At 36.2% G+C, this 19,096-nt stretch overlaps 1 protein-coding gene across 1 annotated transcript in view; it reads left to right on the top strand.

Annotated features, from left to right (window-relative positions):
• The window catches only part of NBAS (NBAS subunit of NRZ tethering complex), a 158,682-nt gene that overhangs the window by 12,214 nt on the left and 127,372 nt on the right, over positions 1-19,096 (top strand). Inside the window, exons 10-18 of the mRNA XM_071741942.1 lie at positions 6,929-7,067; positions 7,811-7,876; positions 11,287-11,415; positions 12,876-12,939; positions 14,242-14,435; positions 15,512-15,769; positions 16,553-16,678; positions 17,978-18,129; positions 18,761-18,895. Coding sequence (XP_071598043.1) covers positions 6,929-7,067; positions 7,811-7,876; positions 11,287-11,415; positions 12,876-12,939; positions 14,242-14,435; positions 15,512-15,769; positions 16,553-16,678; positions 17,978-18,129; positions 18,761-18,895 — 1,263 coding nt within the window. The remainder of the gene's footprint in view (positions 1-6,928; positions 7,068-7,810; positions 7,877-11,286; positions 11,416-12,875; positions 12,940-14,241; positions 14,436-15,511; positions 15,770-16,552; positions 16,679-17,977; positions 18,130-18,760; positions 18,896-19,096) is intronic.

The raw sequence follows: 19,096 nt of genomic DNA, 5'->3' as shown, positions 1-19,096 counted from the left end.
GATTTTTGAGGTAATAAGTGTGGGTTATGGAGCTCTGGTAGTGCTATCTGACCAGAGAGCAGAACCTAATCATTCTTTCCTTTGATTAGACCAGATTTGATGGTTCTTGACACTTGTTTCTGTACTTGTGTTTTCTGCTCCTAGTATTAGGAAGTAGTTTGATTATAACAGTGAGTGTTGCAAAGAGTATTGGTTAATATTCAAAGTATGGAGAAATAATTATTCTGACAACTAGAATAGATGGATGTGCTTGCTTTTCATTTTTGGTGCATTTCTGAGTAAATAATGTCAGAACTGCTGAACTGCTATAATGGATGAACCCATTAGCAAGAAAATACAAAGAAAATCAGCTGGTTGTTGACCATAGTATAGATATTGTTTGGTGTGTGCTAATGACAACTTCTTGCTGCAGAGGTTGAAAAGATGAGAGGTGGGGAAAAAAGGCAAGCCTACCCAGTTTTTGTTTTTCTTCTTCCCATCTCCAAGAAAAGTAATGGCTTTGGTTTTCCTCCTATTATGATCTGACATTAACATTTTTAAAACTTGATATTAGTGTGAAGTAAAAGATCAGAAAATAATACTATTTTTTTGCTTAGAACAGTTTATTCAGAATATTACTGGTTAAAGTTATCTTTTTATGGAAGCTTATTGTTAGCAATTCTTCTTGTTGTTGTTTATATTCCATGTTTTCTAGGGAGAGAAATGCCCTTTCCATACATGAAAAGATGTGGTTATATCTGTTGCTGAAGCACTAAGTTTGTGTCAAGTATGCATTCAGGGTTTACTTGTTTTTACCAAGAGGTATCATGACTCATTTAATGAAGATAAAAATAGTCAGGTGAAGTCCCCTGTGGTTGAAATTATCTTCTGCTATATGCAACCAGTTGAGTTGCTTAGTAAGTTGAAGAATTGATACTTAGAATAATGCAAAATTGAATGGAATTGAATGGAAAGAAACAGCAAGAACATGTAGGCAAGTCTTTTCTGGTTTTAATTTACACCGCAGTGGTAGAAAACTTCTAAATTTGAAACTCTTGTCACTTTGTTCTTCCTTGCATTTCATTTAGCTTCAGATAGTGAAGTTAAATTGGTGCATCTCCACTGCTTGCAAGTCTTGATTTACTGTATTCTATATTGCTGTGTTTTTGCTCATTACCTATTGCAGTGCAATAAAATAGCACTTAAGAACTTAAAATGCTTAATTTTTTCAAGTAAGTGTATGATAATTTTAAAGATAATTTGCCAGTAGGGAATGTATCTGAATCTGTAGGAAAACTTGACAGAATACCATGGAAAAAAGTCTAATAAGGAGTTTCACTACTTTTGAAAAGTGCCATATATCTTCATTTAGATGCCTAATGTTGGTGTTCTCATGCGATCAAGGCTTCATCTGTGATGGAATTTATGGTGCACTCTGGTTGATAAAACTTAGATTCCTGCCTCAATGTGTGCTCTAGTTCAACACCTAATTATTTTAAGGATCTTAATCTGGAGCAGAATGCCTTGCTTCAGGGTTATCTGCAGTTGCCACATAGAATGTTTGATATTAGAGCCTAAAAGTTTTGATGAAGAGATGAAGGGTTTTAGATTCAGTTGGAATTTACCTGTACCAAAACTCACGAGTGAAGAATTGTATAGAAGTCTTGATTTTTTTTTTTTTTCTTTTTTTTTCTTGGATGCTTCATTGAACTTACTGTTCTTGAGACCAGCATTATAGTAGTTTATCTTCAGCCCAATTTTGTAGAAACCTTTGAAATAGAGTATGTATTGTAAGGACAACTGGGTTTGTTTAGACTGGAGGAACTTCTGCAGATCAGCTAATCCATTTCCCTTCAACTAGAGCAGGTTGCTTGAAGCTGTGTCCCTGTTGTCCAAGACCTGCATGTCTCTTAAGAATGTGGTGTGTGTTGAATTCTCTGATGTGCTGGGATAGCTGCTCCAGTGGGTGCTGGGGACTGAGCCTGGCAGTGCATCATCACCTTGGTTGCTGAGAACATGTACAGAGACAGTTCCTGGACATCATTTTCTGCAAACTATTGCACTACATACTCTATCTGTTGGCTGTGTTTTGGCACTTACATGGGTCTTTGTCTAGGCCTTATTTAAAGGGTTTCTGACCCTTCCTAATCAGGAGTGAGCTGGAACAAACCTCAGAGCACCCTTAAACAAGAACAGCTGGGTGACCTTGTTAAAAGCTTCCACAGCTTGCTAGCTAGCTCTTCCTGATAATGCCAGGCATCATGAGGTTCCTCAAAGACTTCCCAGAAGTCTCTTGATGATTCCAGAACTATATGAAAGATTAAGGGAATCTAGGAAATGAGCCCAGAGACTTGCACAAAATCATGCACAAAATGCTGCATGCTGGCTGTTCTCTGTGTAGAAAGCATATGCAAGAATAAAAATTATTAACATTAAAGATTATTAATATTAAAAATTATATTAAAAAGATTTTAACATTTTAGGTACTAGAGGATGTTGCATTTGATCTTGATGTCTGTAACAGTGTGATGGACAAAACTTTCTCTTCTAGGAAGTTATTAAGTATGGTATATTAGATTAAAGTTGTTTTGTGACCATCTGGTGTGGCATAAACTACAGCTGGTATGGTGTGATTGAAGAACCCAAGTATTTGGCTGGCAAGGGTAATTTTTCACATTGCTGGAAGAAAAAACAAGAAGTTGTGCTATCTTCTTCAAACTGAGACTAAATGAAAAAAACTCTCGTGTTTCTGCTCCCAGTCTACCTGTCAGCTTGTTATTTTGGAGGCATCTCCTGTCTAGTCCTGAAAAAATAATTGGTAAACAAGACCAAATCTTTGCTGAAGCTCTCAGGAGTACTTTTCATTTTCTTTGAATGCCAGTTGTGTTATTCATCTTAATAGTTTCTGCCCCTGCTGTTTCATTTTGCTTTCTGAAAAGCTTTTGAGTACGTGCAGCCATGATGAATTTCTCTGCAGTCCTGGGAAAAGGTTTTTTGTCTTGAGGTTGTGTGTTTTGTGTGTTTCTAAACTGGTACGACATCTTTACTCCAACTGTGATTGAGTTTCATATATCCTGAAAGATACTTGTGAATTATAAATATGTTGCTCTGTATGTGACAGTTTTTCCAAAATTTCTTAGAAAAGATTTATCTTGACGGAGTTTCTGAGAGCTTGTTCAGGCAGTTTTGGAGCTACTGCTGTCACAATTATTGACAATTCTTCTCTAGGTCTTTGTGCTACTATTTGTCTCTTAGTCACTTCTGTCACAGTGCAGTCAATTGTAATTGAGTTCTACTCACTGCTGCTGTTGAGATTTTTAATTAGATGGCGTGTTGCAGTGGAAGCTGGAGCTTATAGAAGGATTTAGTTGGCTATGGATAGACAAGACCACAAATAAATTAGTCTTGAAGATTATGCTTACTGGCTTGTGGTCATTAGGAGTTGATAGCTGTGTTGTAGCAATTCCATGAAGTTCTTGTTTAATAATTTGTAATTTTATTTAAGCTTTCCTCGTTGTCAGGCTGTCAAAAGAGACACAAGTGAAACTTGCTTTTTGTGCGAAAAAAAGAAATTCACCTCTTTGAGCGTAGATTGACTTTGTCAACATCTTTCAGAGTTTTAAGATCTGACTCCCTGTTTACTGATTTGAACTGACTGTATGCTTGGTTGTAAGTACCCAGTATGTTCATTCTTGACTAGCTAACATGAACATAAATTGCATCATGCACAGCAGGGAAGATAAGTATTTTTTTCTAAAACATATCTGAGCTATTCCAAGGAATTTCATCTGCTGTCTCTGCAGGAAGTTCATTTTTTTTGTAAAGTGCTGCAAGATACTTGCAAAGTTGTTACTTCTTTGTTTTTAAATTTTCCTCAGAACAACTATGTAGCATGTCTAAAAGATGGCTTTTGTGATAGTTGGGGCCAGCAGTTTGGTAGTGGCAGTGTCAGACTTCTCCAGTAGAGCAATGGTAGACAGAGTGAAGTTGCAGAATGGAAATGTCAGGGAGAAGGAAAAGAAAAAATATGCAGGAGGTAAACAAACAAATAGATAATTAGGTGCATTACATTTACTCGCTGAATATTTCTCTTCCTAATTACACTTTTCAACATTAATCAACAGAAAATTTGATCTTTTTCTATAAGAACTGTGGTGTTTTTTGGTGGCTGTACCTCATGTGTTACTGTCTCCCATTTTCCTGAAGGACTGGTGTTCTTTTCTCCAAGACTTCCTTGGTTAAAGCCACTTCCTTAATGAAAAAATAATGAACTGTTCAAGTAATTTCTAGTATTGGTTGGTGTCCTGAAGTTGAATTGAAACTTGCTACGTTGTCCTGCTCATTGCTTCTGATTTCCTCAGCTGCTCGAGTATGGAATTGCTTAAATGTTTTGGGTTTAAATGTCTGCCTTTCCATTATTATTTTCAACCAACCCCTGTAGTCTTAAGAGTCCTTGTACCAGAAACATTCTCACATTGGGCTTGTGCTTGATATGACTTGCAGAACAAAGTACTCTCTTAGGTTAAAATGGGGTCTGAGATCCTATCCATATTTATACTTGAGAATTGTCCAGCCAATTGCCCAGAATCATAGAATCATAGAATTGGCTGGGTTGGAAGGGACCTCAGGGATCATCAAGTCCAACCCTTGATCCACTACCACTGCAGTTACCAGACCATGGCACTGAGTGCCACATCCAGTCTCTTTTTAAACATCTCCAGGGACGGAGAATCCACTACTTCCCTGGGCAGCCCATTCCAATGCCTGATCACCCTCTCAGTAAAGAAATTCTTTCTCATGTCCAACCTAAACCTCCCCCGGCACATCTTGAGACCTCTTGTGCCCTCTTGTCTTGCTGAGGGTTGCCTGGGAAAAGAGACCAACCCCCCCCTGGCTCCAACCTCCTTTCAGGGAGTTGTAGAGAGTGATGAGGTCTCCTCTGAGCCTCCTCTTCTTCAGGCTGAACAGCCCCAGCTCCCTCAGCCTCTCCTCATAAGATCTGTGCTGGAGTCCCTTCACCAGCCTGGTTGCCCTCCTTTGGACCTGCTCCAGGACCTCAATCTTCTTCCTAAACTGAGTGAACGAGTATCAAAAGCAAACAGCTGGTGTAGGCTGCAAACTGTTAAAATGTAAAGCAACTTGGGTTTGTTGGAGATGTAAAGTTTGTCCCACAGAAGGCTTAATGCACTCATGTTACTGGCTTGTTTAGAGAAGTGGTATCACTGTAAGGAGTTCTTTGGTATTTAATGCTGGGATTGCTGTGCTGACTGAGCAACAGTTGTGTTCTCAGTTCTATGATGAAGTTTCTCCAGCAATCTATAGAGTACTGAAGTACCATCTTCTCTTGATGCTATGTCTGTGTTGGAGTTCTCTCATTGATTATCTAATACCATACCTTGCTAATTGTTATCTTCATTACTCAATTGCTGTGCTGAGTTATCTATTGGAAGGCTGTAGTAGGTGAAGTGTTGTATCTGACTTTTTTTTATGTTACTGCTCCAAAAAATGTATACTAATTACTCAAGAAGTATGTTTGCTTCTACATGTCATTTGAGTTACTAGTTTTAAGGAGTCAGAAATATGATCTGTGCTACTCATGGTAGATTTCCTTGACTCTGATAGGCATGTTTGTTCCTTAAGTGATAACTTGGTTTGTTCTTGGAACAATACACACAAAGAAACCACTGCATCATGGGTGCTTAGCCAGAACTGCATAATCTAAAGTTAAACAGCACCACATTAAGGGAAATAACTACTCATAGTTGTGCTATGCTTTACTTTCTGATCGTCTGTGCAAAATTACCCATTTTCCTGTTAATTATGGTGGTAAAGATGGAGAGCCTTCTGTTGCTGTTTTTGTGGAAAAGGGTGAAAATGATTTCTGTTCTTCTGTCTTAGGCAATTCTTTAAGACTATTAAGAACCTTATGAGACTATAACCATCCATGGCATAAGTCTTCTTGCTGTATGTTTGTGAATTGCCTGAGATTTGGGAACAGTAAATAAGCTTTACTGACCTCCTAAAGGGGATTAAAGATAGAAGATTTTTATTTTTTTTTCCAGTTGGCTCTTGAAGGAAATGTTTTGATGTCCACGCGTATCACAGCTGAGTGCTATATGCTTGTCAGCCGCTAGATGGTAGAGCTCTCCAAGAGTAAACCAGCCCTTGACAATTGATAAAGGAATGGTCCTGGGGCTGAACTCTTGGCTTTTCCAATCGATGCCTTTTTTGCAGATACATTACTTTTTGATGGGCTGGTCACTAAAGTGATGTTTCCAAACAAATTCAGTAAACATCCACTTTCAAAGTTTTCATCAAAGTAATCAGTTAGGTGTACAATAAGGTGAAAGGGTTTCAAGGTAAGACATTTTGATTACATCTTAGTGGCAATCAGCAATAATTGTAAGTGCCCTCAAAATTTTAAAAACGTCACCATCTGTGTGAAAGGAATTATTAAATGTACATTTGTAATTGGTGGAGTGGTTTTAGAAAATAGAATAGCCTTAACCCATTTAGTTCCTCAGAAGAGAAATAGCTTTTGTACCATGTCTGAATAGACAGAAGCCTAATGTGCAAGCAGAATTACCAGAACTTTTCGTAAGCTTAACCTGTAATTGTTAAAATTTTTTGAGGGTAGGTGACAAACTCAAATTTTATCTAGACATTTTATTTTAAATGTTGGGAGATATTCCTTATTTGGAAATCTGTGGATGAAAATGGATAGGAGTAAATGCCACAAATAACAAAGGTTGCTCAAGTAATATTTAAATCTTTTTGTTCGTGAACACACACCCTGAAATTTAAAGTTTATTGGAACTGTTGGGCATCTTAATGTTTTTGGTCTTTCTGTCATTGCGAGCAAATTGCTGTAGTTCTGAATTCAAACAAAAACCCCCGATGTTTATGTAGCAGTATATGAAAACATAACATGCCTTTATATATTTTACAGACTACTGCTTGTGGGAGGCTGTGAAACAGATGAAGATGGAGTATCTAAAGCAACTGGTTGTGGGATATCTGCTTGGAGAGTTCTGTCAGGCTTTCCCCACTATAAACAGGTCACTAGTTATGAAGATGACATTAGAACAGTAAGTATATTTCCACAATTTACTGGATGAATATTGTTGCTGGCAGAATTATCAACTGGAAGTTCAATTTGAATCTCTTTTTGAAAGAAGAAATTAATGCAGTGCTCTGCTATTTTGTATACTATGATGTGAACTTCTAGTAAGTTGTCTCTTCCCCTCCCAGCTTTGTCTACTTTTGCTTTCTCTGTAGTATGATTTGAACTTACAAGCTCTTATAATTTTTAAAAAAGCCCAAGAGGACAAGAAACAAGAATGAAAAAATTGTAGCATAGAAGTATACAAAGTATACAAACTCCTTAGTATACTTCCACGTATCACTGGGATATGTAACCTGTCTTTGGAAAAAATTCCTGTTATTTCTGGCTTTTTATTACTTCATAACAAAAGGCAGCACACCTGAAATAAGTGTTTCCATTAAGGTCTGTCTGACTTAATTTCTACTAGAAGTAAATGTATAATTTGGTAACAACTGCTGTGTGGATATACTGAAACGAATCTATGGTACGCTAGGGTAACTTCCAGTTTTCACTCTTACACAGGTATTGCTTAGTATGAAAACAAAGTGGGCACAGTTACACAAATTGTGCTTTATTATCCATACATTATTTAAAAATAGGCAGAGCTATGGAAGTTTAAAGAATTTTGCAGAGTTTTTTTAGTACTTGAGATATGGCTTAGGTTTTGGTGCCTAAAACAATGAAGTAATTTGCCTTTCATTGTATGATATGTTTCTGTTCTTACAGGCACAGAGAAGAGGATTATTAAGGATTATGAATTTAAGATTTTACAGCAGACGGGGAACAGAACAGGTATTAAGGTCTAGGTCTACCTCAAATATATTTTACTAACATAATTGCCTGTTAGTTACTGCCTGACAGACTTAATAGAGGTAGTTTTTACTCTATGCAACTAAAAAATTAACATTTGTATAAAACTTAAAAAATTAGTAATCTTTTAGTACTGGAGTAGCTTGCCATTTATTTGGCTTTAAAAAAAATCCTATTTGTTCATCTGCTGAATCTTGAATCTTGGATTTTCAGCATACTGACAAGTCTTGAGCTGTAGAGTTCAATCTTAAATAAAAATTCCTAATCAAAAAAGAAGGTATGAAAAAACACCTAGTTATTTGTTTATGAATTGAATGATCTACAGCATGTTAGGTGTTAAATACTCTACAAGAGGAGATTGTGACAGTGTTTATTAAGTATGTGCCTGACAGAGAAACAAGAGGAGCTCTAAAACCCAGCCTTCTGCACTGCCATGCTCCCACTATAAAACAGACAAACAAACAAACAAATAAATCCTCACCTTACAGCCCAAAATTTTCATACATTGTGGGGAAGAAAAAAGCAGTGGATTCAAACTAATCATTCACATCTTAAATAGGGCACTCACAAAGACTTAATTTTCCAGTGCCAGGACACATGCACACCTAATGTAACTGCTGATGAGAATCAACTTGTTCTTAACAAAGTCTGGGTATGGGTCATGTATTATCCTCTGCCCTCAGTCAGTGAGTGTTAAATCTTCAGTGTCATGCTGAGCTGTAGGTTTGTGCTTTCTGTATTTTTAAGGCTTTACAAACAATGTTCATGACTTTGTTCTACATGCCTTAGGACCTATCCATGCAGTACTGTACCACCTTCTCCTATCTGTTGTCTGCTAGTTGTGTGTAGCCTTTGTGTGATAGCTTTTTTAATCCCCCTTTCCCTCCTTGTGAAAAACCTCTTTTCACATCTTTTGATTTTACAAGTGAAGAACAGTAAAGAATTTGTCTGCCTTACTGTATTCTCCTGAGAGAACAAATGGCTGATCTGAAGTTTTATGGACTTTTGAAAAGACCTTAATAGATTTTTGGGATGTTTAGGTGACTGATTAAAAGAAGAAATTGCATGCTTGATTGGAAGGGGCAAACAAATCTTCCTGAATCTCTCTCAAGGGTGCACTGGGGAGATTTTATTTCCTTTGCAGTAAATTTAAAAGAGCAACTGAAGTAACCTTTTTTTTACTGGAAAGCTAGTACTGAGTGTAACTGTGCTAAACTTCCTCTTCACTGTGCTTGCCGGTGCTAAATGTACAAAGAAAAGCAGAGATTGCTACTCTTTCTTGAATGTTTTAATCCTGATTTCAGAGGTTATGGTTTAAATATGTGAGGTATAGTTTATATTCTTAGTGAGAAACCAGCAACAGTGTTAACAGCTGACAGCTAGAGGGCTTGTATAATAGAATGAGCTATACTGGGATTTGATTCTTAGTGTTGCTAACTTAAATGACACTAATAAAATGTGAAGTGCCAACCTGCTGAGTTTTTCACTATCTTGTTCTGCACTTCCCTTCAGTTGACAAGCTGTTTACTGAGGCAGCATTGCCTGCTTTACCAAAGGACTGATAAATCTCTATAGATAACAATGTTCTCCCTGGTAGTAAAGTTGAATGTAGTAATGGCCACCCAACATCTAAACAAAACCAGAATTATTACTGACTACTGAGTAAATGCTTTACCCTTGTTAGGATCTGTGATGTATACAACTGAATCTTACATATATTTAAGCTCTATGTATAAAGTTGCACTGGGGGAGGCTTAGACTTGGATATTAGGAAGAATTTCTTTATTGAGAGAGTAGTTAGGCATTGGAAAGGACTGCCCAGGAAAGTGGTGGAGTCACCATTCCTGGAAGTATTTAAAACCAGTGTAGATGAGGCACTTCAGGACATGCTCTTGTGGGTATGGTGATACTGGTATAGATACACAGATTTTATTTCATTTGGGGTGTGGGGAGGATGTTGATGGTTGGATGTGATCTGAAGAGTTCTTTTCCAACCATCACAATTCTGTGATTCTGTGGCATAGCTAGAACTTAAAGCAACCTAAGAAATAAAATAAAAATAATATAAAAATATCCATGAACTTATCAAGCCCTAAAATAATAGTTATATTCATATAATACCTACCACTAATGTGCATTTAAAATTTTATTAAACCTTCTAAATCATATGGACGTTTAGTAGCTTTTCTGTACTTAATTTGTGTGGGAGTGTTTTCTGAAAGGGCAGGCACTGGCTTAAAAATTGTTTGGCTGCAGACTTACATAGTTCTAGCATTACTGTAGGTTGAAGCTTTATTAGAAAGATTTTTAAAAAGTGAACTGCATTGATAAAATGGGATTTTATAGAAAATACAAATTTTGGTAACCTACATCCTACTGATTTTCGGTGAAGACTAGACTCTCTGAGATCCTAATGATCTTTCTGAGAAGATAGAAGTTGTCTTGAGAGCAGGGGGATTAAATATAAATTTTATTACCAGAAACTGTTACACATTGCCAGTGACACTAACTTTGACTTTGAAATCTGAGTATATTCAGAGGCTTTTGTCTCTTGGAAATAGTGTATAGATTCAGTTGTCATTGTATGGGAGTTCATGAATCCTTAAGGAAATAATTTTTTAAGTTCATTTGTCTGTAAGATATCTAAATGCTGAAGGAAAACTTCACCCAGGAGAATGTTTGTAGCCTTGGTGAAATTTACTTACAGATGCTGAATTATTTCTTATGGACTTAATTTCTGTATGGACTTAATCTGATTGCTAAATTGCTGCTTAGTCCCTTGTTACCCAAGAGGTTTATATATTCAGGTTCACTCTCTTGTAATGAGCCATTAACCACTTCAGTGTCTCTTTATGTATTTATTTTCTTGTATCCCCTTTATTTTTAATTGTAGTAATGCCCATCCAAAAATTTGTTTCCAGAATGGAAAAGCTGTACCAAACTGTGTTTAGGTAGCAGTCATCCTTGGATGGACCAATTGTTTTGAGAGCAACCTCCAGCTTTTCCTCCAACTGCCTCTGCATTGCTCTCTGCAGTAATGCCACTTTCAGATTTTGATGTATCACGATGAGATACAGAAGTTTATGTTCCTAAGATTTGATAGTATTTTCGTAGTATTCCTCCTCTGTCCAGAGTGTGTGTTTTTACTCTTCTATGCCACAATTGGTATTTTACCTTTGTTCTCACTTTTAGATTTTTAAATTTTTTTTTTGGTAATTGAAAACGTGACATTTTAAGGATGTAAGATTTTTTTTCCAAAAATAAAAAAAAAATAATCTGAGGTTTGAGTTTGGAGGGTTTTGGGACTTAGGGTTTTTTGAGTATTCCTTAATGTATGTGATTTGTTTGTTTACTTGAGTTTGGTTTGATTTTTCTGACATATTGTTTGGCAGGATGGAGTTTTCAAGATGAATCTTTCTCCTGACGGAGCTCTTCTGGCAGCTATTCATTTCTCAGGAAAACTCACAATCTGGTCTATTCCATCTCTCAGACAACAAGGAGAATGGGAACAAAATGATCAGGTAAGAAGGATGTAGATGCTTAGAAATTTGCAGTGTGTGTTTAATCCTCTGGAGATACATTTTCCTAGAAGATTAGGGTATTTCAGAGAGCTGTGTTTTAGCAACATGCTGTCTTTCCAGCCAACTCCATATTTTTCAAGAAAGCTATATTTACTTTTCTGATAATATTTCTAAGATTAAGCCTTAAAACTTTTTTCTCATTTTTTTAAAGAACCAGTTGTACTGAAATGAACTTTTCATGAGGTGTTTTGGTGCCAAATGTATAACTGAAATGCTATTTCTAAAATGTTATTGGAGGCCAGCACAGCTAACCTTTTGAATGCTTGAAACCAAATTCTGCTGTATGTTTAAATATGTTCATCTATTCCTTTCTCAAAATTTACTTTATCTTTTGTCAGGTGAAGCTCCAGAGTAGTTTGTTAGATTTAATGTTAGTAAGTCACATGCTTTCCACAGGAATTGTTAGCAAAACTGAGAGGAACTTATATGAGGATTTCACCAGACACTAGCAAGCTTTTGCATGACTAGTGTGAATTTAAACACAGGAAACTGGAAGCTAAATAGTTCTTGAAAACTGGACCAGTTTTTACAACTTTATTGTCTAGTGAGGGTGATACAAAGGACTATTACAATACTTGACTGCTTTCAAAATTTTTATTACAGGTGAAATTGATATTAACATATACTGCTTATTTAATTGTTAAGCAAACATATTTGTTAAGTTAAAGTGGCCCCATATTTGCTTTCAGACCAAAAAATTAAGCCTAAAAATCACCTTCTGCATGAGCCAAAACTGTTTCAGTTGTCTGAGCTGTATAATCTGCCTGCAGCTGGGACTGTCTGTGTCTGTGTACTTCCCATGTGTTATAATGTTACTAAAAAAAGTTAAAAAGCTGACAGAGCAGGAGTTTACCAATTCTAAATGATGCAGAGCATCGTAAAATCATGCTGCTTCTCTTGCTGCACTAGTCTTGAAAGAGGATTTTTAATTATGAAAATAACAACAATAAATAACTGTATCACTGTACTAAGCTTGATACTCAGGAGCACTATGCAGTGCAAACACTAGGACTGTTTTGGACATTCTTCTTTTATAAGCTTGCAGTACTGTGAATATATATGAAAGAGCCTTGGTGAGCTTCTGTGTGCTGCAGAGCTTGTATTTCAGAAATCTTGAGGATAAGATTACTCTTTAATGCTGACTAGGCCGAGTCTGATGGTATTCTTGTTTTCTAATACCGTGTCCAGCAGCTTATTTTGCTGTGTATTTTGTTTTAATTTAACTGTTTAAAGAAAAGTACACTATAGGAGATATATGTTTTATGTTCATGAGAAATTTGAATTTGTGTGGAAGCATTCTCTTTGAAAAATAGGTGGGTCACGGATCAAAAATACAGTTTATCTGTGTTACAAAAACTTAATTACATACTATTGTTCTTTTCTCTTGCACTTTTTTTCAGCCAGGTTATGATGACATCAATCCAGATTGGAAACTCTCTAGTGAAAAAAGAAAGAAAATAAAAGGTATGTGCTACAGTTGGATCATTTATTTTATACCAGTACATAGTTAAAAGTATTTGCACATATATTCAAAGTCTGAAATAACTATTTTGAGATTGAACTAAGCTGCCAAAATGGTTTGAATTTGTAGCAAAGCATAGATAATAAATGTCACAACAGGGGCTTTTTTAAAAATACTCTTTTAGGAATACTTTTGTAGCCATAACCATAAATAAGGATATTTCAGTTAGTACAGGATTTCCTTTATTGTTAAACATTTGATTGTTACTCTGTAGAATGAAAATATTTAGCAGACATCTCAGCTTGTATCAGAAGCCACTAGCCCATAATATCATAGGTAACTGAGTCCACAGTTTAAAACCTGAACTTTGCCTTTTCTTTCTATGAATGTCTAATACATGTTGAAAGCTAATGTAATTTAAAAAAATTGGTGTAAAATTCTGAAACAAAAGGGGTTTATTTCCTCTGATTGGACTTGACTCATGTCACTCTCTTTATTCTTTACCCAAAATTCAAGGCTGGTGTGTGCAGCCATTTGTCATGTGATTATTGCATGTCTCTTCCAAGAGTGCAGACATAATAGCTATTCCATGCCTACATCCATATTATTAAAAGATCCCTGTTTCTTTGTACTATTTTTACTGGTGGTTCTGTTTTTGAGTTCTCATTTGAGGTTGCTGAATAAATACTGAAATGGCAGAATAATGATAAACTGATCAGTTTCTCAGTGCTGTTTAGGGAAAGATGGTTTTCATCAGAGGTGGGAAGTGACTCTCTAGTGAACAAATTGAATTAACTCTCTGGTGAATATCTTGTCCCAACATGCAGTTACCTTTATCAAAACAATCCTAGAAATTGTATAGCTTCCATTCTCAATCGTGGTGACTTTTGTGTCTGTTTCACTGGTTTAATTTATGAACAAGGCTGTTTCAGATGTCTTGTTCATAGTTGTCACTTTTCTTTAGAAGCAGTGTAACCTTCCTGGTTTTTATCAGTATTATGCTTGTTGACAGGGAGATTTGATCAAGGATGTCCTGGGAAGCACCAAAGGGCATATTTATCAAATATCTAAAATTTGTTATTTTTTGTTTTTTACTCTAAATTTTTGTAAATAATAACAACAACAATAATAACAACAATATATTTAATAACAGTATTAAAAACTTTAAGTCCAAATAAAGTGTACTTGCCCTCAACAGCTTTGAATGCAGAACTGATTAAGTAAAATATAATCGATCTAAAATACAAACTTAGTAAACCAAAGATGCATACACAATAATAAATGTTCTTATTTATATCTTATAGATAAAGAGTCCTATTACCCATTGATAGATGTAAGTTGGTGGGCAGATAATTCTGTCATCCTGGCTCGCTGCTCTGGTGCATTGACTGTGTCATCAGTCAAAACATTAAGAAACTTGCTGGGAAAGTCCTGTGAATGGTTTGAGAGTTCTCCTCAGGTCACTTCAGCTCATGATGGAGGATTTCTAAGTCTGGAGGTGAGGCATATGCACAGTCAGATACCTTTTTGGAATGTAGTAGGAATGTGTTTGGTTTTTTTCTGTATATAATCCTAAGGGTGTTTGTGTATGTGGTATGGTTTAAAAAAAAATACAATTACTGGAACTAATAAGAAAAGTGATTCCCTTTCTTTATCCCTAAGTAGGTATTGCAGGAAAATTCTGAACTTGCTGCAGGTCAACTATCTTAATAAAAACTTAATTGTCAAATAGCTGCTGGAGAGTTGATGAAAAACTCCTAGAAGGCTAGATCTTAGTGAGAGGAATCTTGCTGCAGGAAACAGTTGGTGTCAACAGATTTCACAGCTTTGTATGTTAGTGCATTTGAAGAATACTGCAAGCATCCCTCTCCCGTTTTGAGACAGATGCTTCTTACAGAGGGAGTATATTTAAGAGAAATGAGAAATACATAAGACCAAAGATCTATTTTTGTTCCTCCTTAGTAGGGTTCCAGGGAATATTAAAACATAATTTTGGTTAAGAAGTTAACCAGGCATTTTCGCTGTAACAAAGAAAATTAATGTTTCCTAAGGCTTACAGTGAAATAGGTCTTTAATATCTTAAGCAAAAATTTAACATAAACTTTATCAGAATGTCTCAATATGTACCAAAACTTGCATGTATCCTTTTGCAATTATTTGTATTTTTCTGGAACCAGATCTAGCCAGTGACTGGCATACAGAAAACCCTGTTTTGGATAGCTAAGAGTTTAAAATGTTGCTGTACACTGTGTTAAGCTATATAACAGTGCATTAAGATGTCTCCATGGCTATGTGCTATTCAGGGCAGTGTAGGATATTTAGTATAGTAGTGGGTCACTATTAAGAAGCCTGCACCTTTGCTTCACTAGGTAAGGGATGGAGCCTCAGCTTTAGGAAACAGATTAAGGGTTTGTGGAATATATTAAGCAAGCAGAGAAATAAAGGAGAAGGGGAGAAAGGATGCTCATTCTGAAATCTGAAGTACTGAAAGTCGAGATTTACACAATTCTCACCAAACTGGCTGAGATGTAGTAGGTGGACACTTCATATTCTTAAGAATTGCTTTCTCTACAGTGTGAGATAAAAGTCGTTCCAAAAAGATTACGCTTGGAGAGCAGGCCTGGTGATGAAGATGAAGGCGAAGATGACTCTGACTCAGATGATGAAACTTCTGCTAAGGACAGATACTTCAGCTACCTCAGGCAGGGCCTGTACTTTGTGACAGAAATGGAACGATTTGCTCCTCCACGGAAACGTCCCCGTACCATTACAAAGAATTTCCGCCTTGTCAGTTTGAGATCCACAACTCCAGAGGAACTATACCAAAGAAAGGTGAGTATAGAAGGAAAAGTTGTATCTGCTAATGAGCTTTATTGAGAAATATCTTTTTATTTTCAGTTTTTTAAAATTCTTTTTAAATTCAAAATAGGGATTTCAGCCTATAGTTCTAAGGGTCTCTTAGCTGAGAGTATACTGTGTTACCTAATCTAAGATAGAGTTGTTTCTAGCCAGGTTTATAATAATTCAGGTGAGATAATGTTTGCAGGTCACTGAGGAGGTACTGGGCATCGTTAGCTTGGCCAGGTTTGTAAGCGTACTGATAGGAACATTTACAAGTAATGAAAGACTTGGCATATTGAATGAGGTTAGTTTATCTTGTTATTAGCCAGGGAATGGGTTAACTTCTACTCTGATGTTAAAGTAGTTTAATTGCATGTTTTTTCAGGCATACATACAAATTAAGCCTTTGACTCATTCATACCGAAGAATGGGTACTTCTTAAAAATTAGGACTATTCTATGGAGACCCTTTTTAGGCCATTTCAATTATTCTGGTGGTAAACCAGCCCAGTCTATAGCTATTAGTTTCCAGGGAGTGCTGATGTCATACCAATTACCTAAGTAACTTCCTTTTTATTGAGGAAAAATCTCTGATTTTCTAGAGGTTTCTGTCAGATCTGAGTCTTATTCATCCATATCTTGAGCTATTCTCTTCTACTTGCCTAGGCATACCCACGGTAATTATCTCTCTACCATGTTTCAGTGCACAGAATTAATAATTGATTGTTTAATATGGAAATCAGGTGCCTTTCATTTTCATGTGTTTGCATTTTAGATTGATAATGAAGACTATGGGGAAGCTTTGTCTTTGGCTCAAGCATATGGCCTTGATTCTGACCTTGTGTATCAAAGACAGTGGAGGAAGTCAGCTGTTAATGTTGCTTCAATTCAAGACTACTTGGTAGGTTTTTTTTTGTGTGACTTGTAGGTTTTCTTATCAGAATGATTGCATTATCTTCACAGAGATTTCATTCTCAATTATATTCTAATTCATGCAATGTAAGTTGGTGGCAATTTGCAGAGCTATCCTACAAATTCCACTTTATGTCATGTGGAAGAGAGTGATCTTGTTAATTTAACTGGTCCTGCTCTGGAGACCTTGGGAGTTCATGAACATCTTTCCTTTGAAATGTCTATTTATTTCCATTAGTAGCACCATGGGATATGAATAATAATTGAAAATACAAAGCATTTAAGTAACTACAAGGTATTATAGAAAATTAAATGGGAAGGTGAAGTTGGTATCACTAGCTATATAGCAAAGTTTGAGTACCAAAGTTTATAGTAAAGATTGCTACCTGTGACTGTGGTTTTTCAGTAGAATACAACATGGGGTTTTTTTGGCTTGGAAGAAACTCAACAGAAAAGCATTGTCAAAGATGCCCAGCCTAGTGGTGCTCTAATCTAAAGTCTTCCAAAAGATCAAGAGAAATCTTTTTTTTTCTTTTTCTAGTCAGATAATAATTTCATGCCAAAATAAGATTTTACTAGTAGCAATTCTCCATATGCTATGTAAGCTCAGCTGAAGATGAACAGATAAGGCCAATAGTATTTTGTGACCCAGCTGTGTTCTTTCTGTCAAAGAATCCCTATTGGCATGTGAAGAGGTTGATACTGAAAATTACTCAAGTGCTATTGTGGAATACGCAGAGTCTGTAACAACTGAATCTGAGCCTAAAGCCATCATATTTTGTTTGGTGTACAGAGGACAGATACTTACTAGGGAATATGAGTAATAACTTCTGGCTCTGTTCTGAAGTTCTTCTAAATCATTTGGCATCTCTGTGCCCTTTTCTGCCATACGTGCTCTGATGGAATTAGGTTTTTTTCATACTGAAGTTCTCTTTGTGTTGGTGGGCTGTATGCTGTGAGCATTGATTACCTTCAGGATGCAGTCTAGCTTTCTGCAGGTGGGAACTGAACTTTTGCTCATCAACGAAGAGTCATTAGCAAAGCACTGTTAGTAGGCTTAGTTCTATTATATTAAATGAAATTAAGTCTGTGTAATGATAAACAGAACTGTAGGGTCTAGCATTTGTGGAGTAGTTTTCTCACCTTTATTTGTTCACATTGCCAGGCATCAGACTAACTTGACATTTTCTTAAGTGAAAGAAACACATTAGAAGGTTTTGTCATCTCTGGTTTCATTGCTTTGGATTAAGACATATAACACTGTGCCTATGCTCTTGTTCTTGGACAGAGCAAAATTAAGAAGCGTGCATGGGTCCTTCATGAGTGCTTGGAAAGAGTTCCAGAGAATGCAGATGCTGCTAAGAAGCTGCTTCAGTATGGCTTGAAAGGCACAGACTTGGAGGCTCTCGTGGCCATAGGAAAAGGAGAAGATGGTGGCAGGTTTGGGAAGAGTTTTTTTTTTAATTTTTTAAGGAATGATGGATTAAGTCTTTTATAATAATTTGGTAGGTTTTTTGTTTCATGGTGTGGTTTTCTTTCCTATTTTTTTTTTTCTGAGAATCTCTTATGGAAGCTGCAGCTCCTCCTATAAAGACATTTTATTGTATTTCTTAACTGATATAATGATTTCTGCTGTTTAAGTGGGGAAAACACAATGGTTCAGTGGGGAAATATATGTAGACAATTCGCTTCAGTATTCAGGTCCTGGTGATGGAAATAGAACAAGCTGTTCTTCTTTTGTGCAGTCGTTGTTATCATTGTATGCTGTAGAGCTGCTGCCAATTCCAATGGTAGCTGTGGGATTTAGAAACTTTTAACAAGCATCATAGCTGTGTAGTTGGTTGCTTTTTTGTTTTGTTTTTAAATTTTATTTTATGGAGGAGGTGGAAGTGTGATTAGTGCCTGCTGCTTTACAACAGTAAAATTCACTATTGTAACTGTCTATGCAAGTTTAGCTTTTTACTTGAGACAGAAATAGAAAGCAGTGTTAGTATGTTAATTCAATAATTAGATCATAATATCTTTTTGTTTGTCTCATCCTTCATTACAGTGTTGGGTTTTTTCCCTCCAGATTTATTTTACCAGGGGAGGTGGACATTGATATTCCCTATGAAGACTTTTTGTCACCAGATGAAGAAATGGATACTAGGAAGGAAAAAGAGGCCAAGAAGCACCAAGAGCTGCTATTATCAGTAAACTTCTCAAAGTAAATGAAACGTTAGGCCATGTTTTATTGAGAGCTACAGGTTTATAATAACTGCACAATTGCAAGAGTGTAATTACTCTTGTGTAGGTTATTCCTGCTAGAAAAGTGTTTTTGATTTTAATTGGCATTTCATTGTATCAAAGTTCTCTGTTTACTTACTTGATAAATTCCAGGACACAAAGGCATTAAAATGTGTAACCA

Source organism: Heliangelus exortis, chromosome 3 (assembly GCF_036169615.1).
Source record: "Heliangelus exortis chromosome 3, bHelExo1.hap1, whole genome shotgun sequence".
Lineage (NCBI taxonomy): Eukaryota > Metazoa > Chordata > Aves > Apodiformes > Trochilidae > Heliangelus > Heliangelus exortis.
Note: the sequence above shows the minus strand (reverse complement) of the source record. Positions and strands in the feature narration are given on the sequence as shown.